This window comes from Garra rufa, chromosome 15 (assembly GCF_049309525.1).
Source record: "Garra rufa chromosome 15, GarRuf1.0, whole genome shotgun sequence".
NCBI lineage: Eukaryota > Metazoa > Chordata > Actinopteri > Cypriniformes > Cyprinidae > Garra > Garra rufa.
In genome coordinates, this window is record NC_133375.1 from 33049589 (window position 1) to 33065475 (window position 15887).

The window sequence follows — 15887 nt, forward strand, 5'->3', positions numbered from 1 at the left end:
ACCATTTGTCAGCGATTCGCCTGACGTTTTCACATCATGCTCAGTGTGGAAATGTCATCAGTTTTCATATTTTCAAGTATTGTCCTATCCTTACCATTCATTAAAGGAAAGCTTATTTATTCAGCTTTCAGATGATATATGTGACCCTGGACCACAAAACCAGTCTTAAGTCGCTGGGGTATATTTGTAGCAATAGCCAAAAATACATTATATGGGTCAAAATGATTGATTTTTCTTTTACGCCAAAAATCATTAGGAAATTAAGTAAAGATCATGTTCCATGAAGATTTTTTGTAAAATTCCTACTATAAATATATCAAAATGTAATTTTTGAATAGTAATATGCATTGTTAAGAACTTAATTTGGAGAACTTTAAAGGTGATTTTCTCAGTATTTAGATTTTTTTGCACCCTCAGATTCCAGATTTTCAAATAGATGTATCTCGGCCAAATATTGTCTTATCCTAACAAACCATATATCAATAGAAAGCTTATTTATTGAGCTTTCATATGATGTATACTTCTTAGTTTTGTAAAATTTAACCTTATGACTGGTTTTGTGGTCCAGGGTCACATATAAAATCTCAATTTCAAAAAAAATTGACCCTTATGACTGGTTTTGTGGTTTAGGGTCACATTTTTACCACTTTTCATCACTTTTGATCAATTTAATGCATCCTTGCTGAATAAAAGTATTCATTTCTGACCCCAAACTTTTGAATGCTAGTGTATTTTCCTTGATATTGTAATTTTTTTTTTGTTGTGTTAGGCAACTGCATGCTTAATTTGTCTAATCTATTCTATTTTATACTGTTCTTATTTTACCCTAGCTTGTAATTACATGCTTATTTACATATTTATGAGGTTAATAACACTGAGCGGAGAGTGATGAGCATGCAACCTGTTTTAATACCTGCTTGTCTATATTTGAACATAAATCTGCTTTAAATCTTGCGTTCACACTGACAGTTTTAACTTTCCCTACGGACAATGCTATTAAAACAGCACATGAATATTTAAATAATGAGGCAAGCATTACGGTTGGATGTTTGTTGCTAAGTAACTCACCGTAATATTATAGCATGTTATCTGCTTTTCAAAATTACAAGTGTACAACATTGCTTAAATAGGTTTTTGTATACATGCATACAGTGAAGCCCCAAAATTATTCACACCCCTGGCAAATTCTGACTTAAAGTTACTTTTATTCAACCAGCAATTTTTTTTTTGACCGGAAATGACACAGGCTTCTCCCAAAAGAGAAGGTGACGATGTACAAGAGGCATCATTGTGGAAAAAAATATTTCTCAGCTTTTATTTACATTTGAACAAAAAGTGGCATGACCAAAATTATTCATACCCTTCTCAATAATCAATAGAAAAGCCTTTATTGGCTATTACAGCAATCAAACGCTTCCTATAATTGCTGAGCAGCTTTTTGCATGTCTCCACTGGTATTTTTGCCCATTCATCTTTAGTGATGAGGTCCAACTCTTTCAGCTTGAAGGGTCTCCTTGCCATCACCCTGATCTTTAGCTTCCAGGATGGTCTTGGTGGTGATCCTTGGATTCTTTTTTTTTTTTTTTAACCTCTTTCACTATCCTCCTGGCCAGCACAGGTGTCACTTTTAGCTTCCACAGTTTTTTTCACAGATTTTTCACAGTGTGGAACGTCTTGTATTTTTTAATAATACTTTACACTGTAGCCACTGGAACTTCAAAACATTTAGATATGGTCTTATAGCCCTTTCCTGACTTGTGAGCAGCCACAATGCGCAGCCGCAGGTCCTCAGTGAGCTCCTTTGTCTTAGCCATGACTGTCCACAAACCAACATCAGAGCTTCTGTTTTTCACCTGTTGAGTTGATTAAAACAGCTGTTCCCAATGAATCAGGGTAATTAGGATGTTTTAGAACAGCTTGGACTATTTGGAATGGTATAGTACTTTGGATTTTCCCATAGACTGTGACAGTTTACAAAGGGTATGAATAATTTTGGACATGCCACTTTTTGTTCAAATGTAAATAAAAGCTGAGAAATATTTTTTTCCACAATAATGCCTCTTGTATATCATCTTATTATCTTTTGGGAGAAGCCTGTGTCATCTCCGGTCAAAAAAAAACTTGCTGGTTGAATAAAAGTAACTTTAAGTCAGAATTTGCCAGGGGTATGAATAATTTTGGGCTTGACTGTACATACATACATAAACTTTTTCAAAATTATATTTAGGCTATATAGTATACATACATATTATATATGGATCAGAATTGGTTGAAAGACAGAGCTGGAAAAGTCTTTTTCCACAAATTTTGGATGTGTGCAAATTGTATAATACTCAAGGTACACATTTCTAGTAATTGTGCAGTTAATTCTCATATTGTATTTTCTTGTCATGTCCCTAAATTTGTCTCTACCGAAACACCGTTATATATATAATTTAATAAGAAGGGTTATATTGACTTAAGATTTTGCTCACATCTTCATTGTAGATATATATATAGTTTATATTTTATAAAAAATTTTCAGAGGTAAATCAATAACAATTACAGTTTTAACAATATTTCAAGTGTTATGAGATTTGTTGTATTTTGAATCCAATTTTCTTCGTAAAATGCAAAAAGTTCAAACTTAAGGATTCTAGTTTGAATATACACTGAACGGAACACTATCATAACAATAATTCAGTTGATAATTCAGTATCTTTTTTTTTTGACAATACATTCCGTGTTTCGGTTGTGACTGCAAATTTTCGGTACTGACAATAATGTATTGGTAGCGACCACATCACATTACAGAATTTTATACTATAGGGCCGTTGAATGCTTGAATCTGATTGGCTGACGAACGTTCTAGAGGTGTGCATTATTTTCAGGGAAACGCACGGCGAATGTAGTTCCAGGCAGCTTTTGACCGCAGTGCATGTCTATATCACTTCGCCACACGATTTCAGTTATTTCAAAGGTCCTTACAGCACAAAACAGCAAAATAACCAAAAGCTACAGTGACACTGGCAAAACTAATACATACGGTAAACAACAGGACAAAAACGACAGATTATGTCCATGTTTTTCCCACAATATTACGTTTTATTATGTACGGAAAGCACATACTCTATTTCTCCCGCTCTCTCTCACTCACAGACGCACACACATACAGTTAGCACTCACGTTAGCATTCGCGCTAATGTTGTTAGCGCATCTCTGACGATAAACAACTTAAAAACGACATGACAGTTCTCACGCGAGGTAACAACGGCGTGGTCTTGAAGAAAATGAACTTAAAGTTTAACTGTCAGTAGAGATGATGCTGCCAGTCACCTTTGAGAGACACACAGACTTGAGAGAGGTAATTTACGATCTTAAACTCTGTCCCTCTCTCTTGCCGTCCGTCTGCTTGTCTGTCGGTCTGTCTAAACTTCATAATTAACTGCATTAGTTTGCTATCAACGGCTCAAGCGTCGTTACTAGGTCTAAAATGATGTTTTGGAACTAGCAACGAAGCTGTTGGATGAGCTGCGTAAGAAATTAATCCTACTCACAATAGCATTTTAAGGATAAAAACCAGACGAATGTCTTGAAATATATCATCTGATCGATGTCTTGAGGTGTGGTAACTGTAATATAAGCGGAATAATTGACTTCGGGCCGTAGAATTCTGTGAAAATAATGCACACCATAATGTGTGCATTATTTTCTAAGAATTCTGCCCGCCGTCAATTATTCCTTACTTAACCCACATACTAAAACATTCTAAAATATTAAAAAAATGCCTAAAACTGTACTAAAATGTTGTTTATTTCCCCCAAATATGAGGACTATGTGTCCGCTTTTGTCACTTCAGAAACAACAACGTCGTTTTTTCGGTTGTGACTATTTCCGTAGTGAAAATTTTATGGAATAACACCTAAAAAAACCCTCAAAGATGTCACTACCAAAACTTTGTCACCACCAAATGTTTCAGTTGTGACTGTTTCAGTAGTGATAATATTAGACACTTTTTAACCGTTTAAATATGCTAATCAGAGTTAGCTAGCACGTTTCTTTACTCTTAAAGATTTGGTAACCATTGACTGCCATTATATAACTGACAGACTGCAACAGTTTGAGTTAAAAATCTTCATTTGTGTTCTACTGAAGAAACAAAGTCACCTACATCTTGGATGCCCTGGGGGTAAGCAGATAAACATCAAATTTTCATTTTTGGGTGAACTATCCCTTTAAATGCTTTTTAAATGTGTTTTTTGGTTGTCGGACAGCAGTTTGAACCAATTCTGTAGAATAGCCCACATATGCATATTTGTATATATGACTGTGGTTTCTGAGGTGAGTTGTTCTAGACACTTCAGCGCGTTTCCCCCTTAGTCTAACACCTGAACTTGCTCTAAATAATGAAACTGCGTGTGAGTGTGCTGGTGGACACAAGCTGCGTTTCATTTCATCAGGCCCCTCACGTACTGAGATTCTGTCCCGCTTCGATCACTTCTACACAAACACACACACACACACACACACACACACACCTCACATCAATACCACATGCTCACGGCCACGAGCAAGCCATGACAAATGAACCCTACGCATGACATCCCTGCCATAGGCAATGAAAGAAAAAGAACGGAAATGGACGGAGAGCAGGCGAAAGAAAGCAAGTTGAAAAGATCCAAGAAAATGTTAAATAAATACTAAGCTTCATTGCACTTGTCAATCCGAGACCTGCGTCCTCCATGTGCCTTCACGCCTGGATGTCTCTCACAAGCCTCTGTTCATTCACATCCCTTCATTTCTTTACACTTCTGTTGATCCCCCCATCCATTCCTCAGCCATCCTCTCTAAATCAGTAACACTGACATCAATTACTCTCACTGTCCTGATCTTTACAGAACGCTTGTGTCATTCAACCATAAATAAACATGTCACAGCACAAAGCTCAGGAGCCTTTCTGTTCTAGAATCTTCCTCTGTCTCTTTTCACTTAGGGACAGTTCAGCCAAAAATGAAAATTCTGTCATCATTTACTCACCTGCATGTCTTTCTGAACCTGTATGATCTTTTTTCGTCAGCAGTTATTTATAGCAGAATGTCCAGGCTGCTCTTTCATTAAAAATGAATAGTGACCATGGCTGTCAAGCGGCACTTTCAGTGATTAACGACTGAAATTTCCGTCTGTTCCTCACACAAACTTATCATGTGGTTCATACCGGACTACTTTTATGATCCTTTTGTGATGCTTTTTTGTTTTTTTGGACCCCATCCACTTCCACTGAATGCAAAGTGGACATTCTGCTAAACGACTCCTTTGGTGCTCCAAGGAAGGAAAAATTCATACAGGTTTGGATGAGAATGAGATGATGAGAGACCCTTTATAAAAACCTCTTTTCTTATTCTGCACAGGAAATAAGACATACAAGTTGTAACAAGAACAAAGCATAAAAACAGCACCATCTTAAACAAAGATCCATGTCAAAATAAATTAAGCTCTATCTAGATCTGTAGCATGCTGACAATGCCAGAGACAATAATTTGACTTGTCGCTCGGTTTGCTTTTACATTGGAAGTCTATGCAGCAAAGCATTCCGCAGAAATGTTCAAAGCAAATCACTATCTTCTAATCTGATTGGCTGAGAGGAGTGTGATATTCTAGTGATACTGGAACTTCAACCGCTTCACGGTTTGTATCACTCCGTTTGCAGTAGGGCTGCAACAACTAATCGATAAAATCGATTATTATCGATAATGAAATTCGTCGACAACGATTCTCATTATCGATTAGTCGGGTCCGCCCACAGTGCACGTGCACTTCAGATGATCACGTCAAATTACAGCACTGAATGACGCATGTCTATAGACATAATGCCTCTAAGAAGAGTGGAGGAAACAGACTGAGATGCTGCAGGAGAGATACGTGATCTGAGCTGCCCAAAACATGAGAATTCTTTATTTTAAACTATCTCTATTTTGAAGCTGATAGCGTAATGGCTTGCCCTGTGAGGCGCTTTGACAGATCCGTTCACATCCTCAGTATGAAAACTTTTAGTTTACGGTCATATCCTTATCTTTAAATGTCACAAATTCACACAAGCATTTCCATTTATGCATAAAAGTCCATCCTGGCAGTCTGTTTAAATCTTTACTGAATGAGCGTCAGACAGCCGGAACAAAGAACACAGACAGGGAGACACTTAATACTGAGTCAGCGCAAAAACATTTATGTCTGCCGTTGAATGTTAAATTTAGATTTAAATAAAATATGTAGTGCACGTATTTATGAAGGGTAGGAACTATAGGCCAGGGCTGTGACGGTGGCAGATTCTACCAACTACGGTGGTGCGGTGTTTATAGGAAAAAGAAATGAGCCTCAAACATTAACAAACAAGCGTGTTTAGCAACTCCGTCGTTGAAGAAGCAACCTACAAAACGCTAAAATAAATCAACGAAATAGAACATTTAAATAAGAAAGTAGCCTAAAAAAAGAGTTAAATAGGCTATTAAACAAACATTCGTTGCAAAAAACAACCTCGACAGCTGATCAGAATTACTGGACCTCTCTTTCTCTTCCCCATTGCGCAGCTGCTGTTTTTAATAACAAGGTAATTACATTTATTTTCGTTTCTTTATTTTATAAAGTTAATTTAGAAATATATTTGGAACACTTTATTTGTGAAATACAAGTTTTTGTTTTTTTAAAGTAACGAAGCGCCCAGCGGCCGACATATGAATTTAGCCATCTCAAATCATCACGATATAAATTAAAATCCTTAGATATATATATAAAAAAACTGAAAGCATATCACAATATTAGTTTAATCGTTTAACTTTGTTAATGTGTAGGCCCTATAGGCGCACATCTAATCGTTTGTGCGCAGAGTGAAAGCTTTACAGGACATGAAGGTGCAAGCGCCATGTGAAACTTCATTTTTGCTCATAAATGTAAGAGTAATACATTTACTTTAAATTATTACTGCACTACTATAAAACGAAATAATTCAAATCGAAAACAAAACTCTTTTATTAGATATAGGCCTAATCCATAAAGATGCATTTAGGCTTTAAAAGTGCGTCCAGTGAGCAGATCTTTGCGACACTGACTCAGAAAATACTAGTTAATTAATAAATAATTTGAATATCTCCTTAATTTTCCCCCTGCCACATTCATGGTAATTACTTTAGCTGGGGCTTTGCGGCCAGTTTAATCTTACTGCGTGCATCTGAACGTGGAACTCTGCTGAAGGCACTTGCGCTCGCTGATGCTGCTGTAGGCGGGACACTAAACACCGACACGGCAGAATAAATAGCAGAAACACTGTATTTTATGCTTGTTTATTTTCTTCAGATATTTGTTTTTTCTCTTTATTACGACAGGTGAATTGTTGTAAATTGTTTAGCACTGTGTGTTCATAGCATTTAGAATGTGGAACAGTGTGATTTTAAAAATAAATAAATAATTGACATTAAGCCAACTAATTGATTAATCGAAAAATTAGTCGGTGAACTAATCGATAATCAAAATAATCGTTAGTTGCAGCCCTAGTTTGCAGTATTTTTCAGCAAGTGTCATGTGGAAACCTAAATCCACAGTAATAGTATAACTTAGGGCTGTCAATCGTTTATTTTTTTTAATCGTGATTAATCGCATGGTTGTCATGAGTTAACTCGCGATTAATCGCACATTTTTATCTGTTCTAAATGTACCTTAAATTAATACTTTTTGAAGTTTTTAATACTCTAATCAACATTGGCATGGACAAATATGGATGCTTTAAGCAAATATATGTTTATTATTAGTGAAAGCATACTCGACATAGAGCATGAAGACTAGACATGTTTCAAAGGTCATAGATGTTTTTCAAATAACTTGTTCATGTCTATTCGACACATGGAAAAAAAGAACACAGAAATACCAGGTTCCCATTCTTTGCACTGAGCAATTTACTTACACAAGCCTGTTTAGATTATTTGCAGGACAGGGCAGCTCACTTCTTCTGAACATGCAAAATGTACATTTACTATTACATTTGTTTGCCTCTCGGTGCCCACATACTGTCATTTGATGCAGCCAAGTTCTCAACAAAACTGTTTCCATTGTTATAATTTAGTATTTCTGTTATCAGACAACAAAAGTAATATGAAATAATAACTGAAAAAAATCCTGAATTATGATCATGATTCAATCGCTGAAAAGAATCATTTACCGGCATCTGGACGTAAGTCACTATTCCCTGCATTATTATCGTTGTTTTTAACTTCCTGTTTGAATGCCTTCACGATCCTTTGACTTTTTAGGAGTTTACCCGTTTAAAGTTATGTGATCTCAAAAACCTGCTTCTTTTATTTTTTAAGGTATTGTTTTCGTTATAATGTACTGATTCGAGAGCCTGGTCTCATGAAAATGCGCACTAGCACGATTTTCTGTTTCTATTTGGCGTGCTATTAATAAGCTGAAATTAACTTTGGCGTGCATATGATATGCAATTATGCATGTGTTTGACGTGCATTTAATACGCCGTTTTCGCTTGCATACTCGTATGTGGCTTTACGCATCAACCCCACAGCACCAATAACGTAGACCAACTCCGCTTGCATTCATTAAATATGGCAGATGTGCCTGCGTACCGGCCCACTTCAAGCACTGGAAGCAACATAATATCTGGTTTAACTGAAAGCGCTGCTCCACTGCCGCTCACTGAACAGAGCAGCCGTAGATATAAAGAGAGGGAGGTGCGCGGCTGCGCGCGCATTGGGAGACCTCGCGCTCGTTCGGCAAAACCGGAGAGCCTCAGAAACTATATTAGGTTTGTCCAATTATGTGTTTATGTATTGTTGCTAGACACTTTTCGTTAGGTTGGCAACACTGTGCATCCATTTCTGTAACTGCTAGGTAGTGGGTCAAACAGAAAACGCGCATTAATAAAATTAGTGCCGTTAAAATGAATTTGTTAACGCGTTAATTTTGATAGCCCTAGTATAAATAATATGTTTTTTTTTGTCATGGAATGTAGTTGTTAGAGGCGAGAATGTACTTGTTTAAACTTAAAATATGCAGTTTGTTAATAACAATAACATATATTAGAAAATTTGCTTTAATGTTTTTATAAATGTGAGCTCCAGGGCATCAGCGGCCATTCAGTGCTCATGAACTCGCTAAGAGCAGCCTCACTTTGCCTAGGTCTTCTGGATTTTGCTGCTGGCTCTGATGTCTCTATAGTGGTTAAACATGAGATACAATTTGTTTTGGGTAAATCTAACAGCAGTCTTTGGTCTTGTTAATCTATTATTTGTTGAGGGCAAAATCCCATCATGTTTATTTTACATAAATTTAATGCTGTAGCGCGCGCGTTTGTACTTTTGACTGAATTGCCTAGCAACTTTTATCATTCAATAAAAAATATTTTATATAAATAATACTAATATTTAATAATAGTATTTAGTATTGGGAAATGGTGTGTATGTTTGTGATGGCGATTTTAGTTACGTTATTCTTCTATTAGATGGCGACAAGAGATTGTTTTTATGAGTGAGTCAGCAGTAAAGACTTTTATATTGAAAGAGACCGAAACAGGGTTGTAAACAAGGATGTTAATTTTACTTTCAACAATACTTTGTTGGATGCAGCCAACAAATGCACTGAACAGTGCTGTCATCAGAAATCACACTTAACAGATGAAAGGATAGTGCAACAAAGATATCGCTTTCCATATCAGCAGACATTCAAACTAATGTTCTATTGTGAATAAAGGGTTTGCACTTACGCCACGATTTGGTCAGTTAGCTGGATGTGTGGTCATACTATAAACAACAGCATGGATGGCATGTTTAAAATACTACTGAATATGCTATTCTGCTATACTGTCTAAACCTGCTAATTTATGCTGTTTGAAAACAGTCTATATGAGATTGAGCTGAAGAATGAATGCTGTATGAGATGCAGGTAATCACACTGGCTTAAATCTCTCTCATAATACTCTACATAATACAGTGAGCTTTCAATGCAGTAATACAACAAGCTTTCAATGAAACAACGCAACATTCCTTTATTACTAGCTCTGAAGTGACGTTTTCAAATTAGTAATGGAGGCTTGGGATCAGCGATTAAACTGTCAAACTAACACTTGAATCCAATGGCAGAAGGAAGTAGTTTGCACAAAAGAGCGTTTTTAAAACACTTTGTTGTTTCTTATGTATTTATACACTTGTGCTGTCGAAGTATTGCATTTATAAAACAGTTCGACGGCACTAGTGTGTGAATACATATCACACTCATAGCCTTGCGATATGGCTGTATATTGGCACGCTGTGATAGACTTCATGGAAATGCATATTTTTGCATGTAAAACTCACCTATGAAGTCATTGCTCATGCCCAAGTCGTAGTCCCAGACTGAGATCTCTAGGGTTTTCTTGGCCAGCTGATCATGCGGGACTTCATAGGCGAACTCCTGGGTTGAAGAGGACACACATGAGTTTTGGTAGAGGCACAAAACAACATTTATATTCACACTCAAGTGTGGTCACACTCAGCTTTGAACATGTTAAATTCTAAGGCTTCTGTTTTTAAATAAATCATAAATAAGTACAAAAAAAAAAAAAGAATAAAATGTGTCATATATACCACCTACTTTACTTTCCCACAAATTCCAAACCAAGTTTTTATTCTTCGTTTTGAGTTGAGATCAATCTGTGACTATACAAAATTCACAGGTATGCAGCCAAGTATAAAACTTTTTCACTTGTGCTTGTGTTTCTGTTCGCCCACATTTACATGAAGATGAAAGCATTTGAATAGAGCAGAAAGTCTAAAGGGCTGCATGACTGTGAAAACACCCTCATTGTTATGCATTTCTTCTATTTTATTCTGATTATAACTTTAGATTAAAAGGATAATCAACACTCCCCTATAAGGAATATACACTAATTTAAATGCCTTTGGTTTGCCATTGCATTTGTCTGTGACTGGCTGCAATGCTCCACCACTGCAAAAAAAAAAAAAAAAAAAAAAAAAAGTGTAAAAGGCATTTAAGTGCAAATAGACTTGAATGGAAAGGGATCAGCATTTTTCATTCTTAATAAATTGCGAGAACCATAATCTCATTCAGTTGTGCAGCTTCATGTGACCACACCTTTAATTGAAATAGCTGACCTCGTTAAACTCTGGGTTTAGAGTCTTCTTTTTCACTGAGGTTTTGTATTTGGACTTTTTCCCCATGTCAGGCTGCAAAATACTGATAAAGAGAAAGAGAAAGAGCCAGAAATGAATCATTCCTCTGCTGTGGAAAGTTTATAACTTTTGAAACATCAAAGCAAATCATTAGCCTGGTTTGTCTCAAGCTCACAAAACATTCATGAGACAATCAAGACAGAAAAAAAAAAAACACAGGCAAGAGCTCATTTTAGAGCATGACGAATTCTAGAGAGAGAATAGGGAGAGAGACCTTGTATAGTGAGGTGGTGATGGTGGGATGACTCATTCAATATATTACAGACTGAGAGATGATAATCTCTAATTGAGGATGGATGGAATGAATGGATTGAGAGGGTGCTGGAGGACAGATGATGCATCCACAAGGTCTGTGGCTCATGGAGTTATCAGTGGATTACCAATCAGGACCCATCATTTATTATTCATGAGAGATATCAACCTACACAACATGTTACAGAGGACAGAGATAGAGAGAGACATGTGTGAAGGGAAAGAAACGCATGGCACGGATATGATGCAAGAGACATATTGTCATCTACATGGATCCATGACGAGTTGTGAAATCTGCCTTTATACCCGAAGCAGAAAAGCAGTTACACACACTTAAATACATTTTAATATCACTTAGTTGCTGAACAAGATTAAATTCACTATGAATGAATCATGCCGGTGTATATTTGCACATGACATCTGCGTTGTTAGAGGCTGATTAAGTAAAACAATTAAACAAATCAAGCAACTCCAATTCAGACACATGAATTAGCTCTTTTAAATGACGAAAGCACACACGACTACACTGTATGTCTGTTTATATGCAGTTTTTGGTGCTTTTTTCAACAGTAAATTATCGGAGCATATATAAATACATAATACAAATACAAAAATATTTTAGATAAAATTAAATCAGATAATATAACGGTATTGACTACATTCATTATATTTAAATAATGAACTATTGTTATTGTGTTTTAGTGGTGTCTCGATCAGAGGTTGTGTTAGACTAACATTGTCTGTCATTTTGACTGACAGGGTTGTAACAATTCCATCATAATCAATTAATACCCATAATTTTTATTTCCATATTTTAATTATATTAACACATTTAATTGCATTTATTTTTGTGTTACATTTAATTTAATATTCTCATTTTTATGAACCAATATTGATTCTTGAATCCCAATCGATCTTTTGGTCTATGCTGTTTTCAATTTGTTCTTATCAGAAACTGAAAAAAATAATAATTGCAACATAAATAATGATGATAGCGGCACGAACATTTAGTTTCATATTATTTAACAACATTTAAAAAACTGCAGAGCCTGGTAATCTCAAAAGAGTCCATGCATAGTTGTTCATTTAAATGCTGACAGCTAAACGTTATCATAACGCGTTTAGGCTAGCTTTAGCTAGCTAGCGATACTTCTCTTCAAGGACATCTTAATCGTATTCTTAATAATCAAGTAACTTGCCTTCATAGTCATGAACACATTTTAAAATCTTGTAATATTTTAAGTCTTTATTATTTTTGAACTCTACAGCTGTGCAATAAAAAATTCACTTCAAATATTCACTTTTTATTCATAAAGATGACTTGGAAAAAAGTATTTCCATGGAAAACAACATCTTTTTAAGATGAAAATAACATGCAATTACCCATATAACCAGAAGATGGCAGCAGAGGATTAATCACTGGCTGCAGCTGCCATTTCAACTCCCTAGTTTTTTTCAATACGTCTTGTTTTTTGATTTATTATAAGATTATTAGCATAATAACGTTATCATAACGTGTTTAGGCTAGCTTTAGCTAGCTAGCGATACTTCTCTTCAAGGACATCTTAATCGTATTCTTAATAATCAAGTAACTTGCCTTCATAGTCATGAACACATTTTAAAATCTTGTAATATTTTAAGCCTTTATTATTTTTGAACTCTACAGCTGTGCAATAAAAAATTCACTTCAAATATTCACTTTTTATTCATAAAGATGACTTGGAAAAAAGTATTTCCATGGAAAACAACATCTTTTTAAGATGAAAATAACATGCAATTACCCATATAACCAGAAGATGGCAGCAGAGGATTAATCACTGGCTGCAGCTGCCATTTCAACTCCCTAGTTTTTTTCAATACGTCTTGTTTTTTGATTTATTATAAGATTATTAGCATAATAATTTTTGTTTAACTTTTACCACACTGAAGTATATAGTATAGCAAGTGCAGTGTTAAATTCTCACGTGATTTGTTTCATTCATACTCGACACTGGAGGGCGCCCTTGTGCAGAATGTCCACAAGCAAGACTTATAGAAGTAAAAAAAAAATATACAGTCAAGCCCAAAATTATTCATTCCCCTGGCAAATTCTGACTTAGTTACTTTTATTCAACCAGCAAGTTTTTTTTATTTGAAATGACACAGATGTCTCCCAGAAGATAATAAGACGATGTACAAGAGGCATCATTGTGGAAAAAAATATTACTCATCTTTTATTTACATTTAAACAAAAAGTGGCATGTCCAAAATTATTCATACCCTTCTCAATAATCAATAAAAAAGCCTTTATTGGCTATTACAGCAATCACACTTCCAATAATTGCTGAGCAGCTTTTTGCATGTCACCGCTGGTATTATTGCCCATTCATCTTTAGCGGTGAGCTCCAACTCCTTCAGGTTGGAGGGTCTCCTTGCCATCACCCTGATCTTTAGCTCCCTCCACAGATTCTCAGTTGGATTTAAGTCAGGACTCTGGCTGGGCCACTGCAAAACGTTAATGTTTTTGTCTGCTAACCATTTCTTCACCACTTTTGCTGTGTGTTTTGGGTCATTGTCGTGCTGAAATGTCCACTGGTGCCCAAGGTTAAGTTTCTCTGTAGACTGCCTGATGTTGTTGTTGAGAATTTTGATGTATTGCTCCTTTTTCATGGTGCAGTTTACTGTGATTAGGTTCCCTGGTCCACCGGCTGAAAAACACCCCCAAAAAATTAGGTTCCCACCACAATGTTTGACAGTGGGGATGGTGTTCTTAGGGTTGAAGGCTTCTCCTTTTTTATGCCAAATGAAGGCTACATCATTGTGGCCAAACAATTCAATTTTTGTTTCATCTGACCATAAAACAGAAGACCAGAAGTCGTCTTCTTTGTCCAGATGAGCATTTGCAAAGGCCAAGAGGGCTTTTGTGTGCCTTATCTGGAGAAGTGGTGTCCTCCTTGGTCTGCATCCGTGGAACGCAGTGGTGTGCAGTGTCCGTTGGACTGTCTGCCTTGAGATGTTGCCACCAGCAGAGCTCAGATTCATCAGGATGGCCTTGGTGGTGATCCTTGGATTCTTTTTTTTTTACCTCTCTTGCTATCCTCCTGGCCAGCACAGGTGTCACTTTTGGCTTCTGACCACGTCCTCTGAGATTTTTCACAGTGCGGAACGTCTTGTATTTTTTAATAACACTTCGCACTGTAGCCACTGGAACTTCAAAACATTTAGATATGGTCTTATAGCCCTTTCCTGACTTGTGAGCAGCCACAATGCGCAGCCGCAGGTCCTCAGTGAGCTCCTTTGTCTTAGCCATGACTGTCCACAAACCAACAGCAGAGAGCTTCTGTTTTTCACCTGTTGAGTTGATTAAAACAGCTGTTCCCAATGAATCAGGGTAATTGGGATGCTTTAGAACAGCTTGGACTATTTGGAATGGTATAGAACTTTGGATTTTCCCATAGACTGTAACAGTTTGCAAAGGGTATGAATAATTTTGGACATGCCACTTTTTGTTCAAATGTAAATAAAAGCTGAGAAATAGCCTTTATCACTTTATAGAATATTATAAAAAAAAGAATCCGTTCATAATAGTAAGTTATTTCAAACACTTAAACAATGCTATAACACAAAATACGTACTTAATATCAGAAATTGTCTTACTTTGACACAGTGTTAAACTAAAATCGGATAGCATTTTAGTCTCCTCTGTTTAGTGTAATTGTTCCTTTTGTATGCAATGGTGTGGTTCATTGGTCAAAAAGAAACAAAAATTATTTTTTTATTTTTTTAGAAACTTCTATAGATATATCGTTATTGCACATTTTTGAGGCCATGACAATCATTTAGTGAGAAATCTAATATTGTGACAGCCATAAATGCAACGTTAACTGGCAAACAGCACTGCATTTTAGTGAATAATATACTTAAAAAAATAATAATCATATATTATATAAAATATATAATAAAATAAATAAAATCAGCTATTCTACACTCTAAAAAGTGCTGGGTTATTTTTGTAAACACATTGCTGGGTTAATTGTGCTGGGTCAAAATTCTGGGTTGTTTGAGGCACTGTAAACACACAGTTGGGTTGATCATGCTGGGTCAAATGGACTATAAGGGGTTCTTTCACTATGAACACCTGGGTTGGGTTATTTTGACCCAACCGGTTTGTTTATTTTTTTCACTTCATCGAACATTCTGGATTCTTCACTCGTCTCGTCGCCAGGCGGTCACGCACCTCGCAGCAAGCAGGATTATAAGGTAAATTAATAATATGATTATATAATTATTTACCTTTATTTTTAATAAGTTGTGTTTTAGAGCGTACTGATTTCACTGTTTAATGCAATATTTGATATGTCGCTGTGCGGGGCTGGCATTTTTATTCCGTGAATGACGAACGTTGTAACTTAAGCAGCCTAGCGATGTACTTTTTTGCCTCAACAATCG

At 36.1% G+C, this 15887-nt stretch overlaps 1 protein-coding gene across 1 annotated transcript in view; it reads right to left on the minus strand.

The window, feature by feature from the left end:
- doc2g (double C2-like domains, gamma) overlaps positions 1-15887 on the minus strand; it is a 59889-nt gene that overhangs the window by 1155 nt on the left and 42847 nt on the right. Inside the window, exons 9-10 of the mRNA XM_073819863.1 lie at positions 11130-11211; positions 10332-10428 (exon numbers count right to left, since the gene is read on the minus strand). Coding sequence (XP_073675964.1) covers positions 10332-10428; positions 11130-11211 — 179 coding nt within the window. The remainder of the gene's footprint in view (positions 1-10331; positions 10429-11129; positions 11212-15887) is intronic.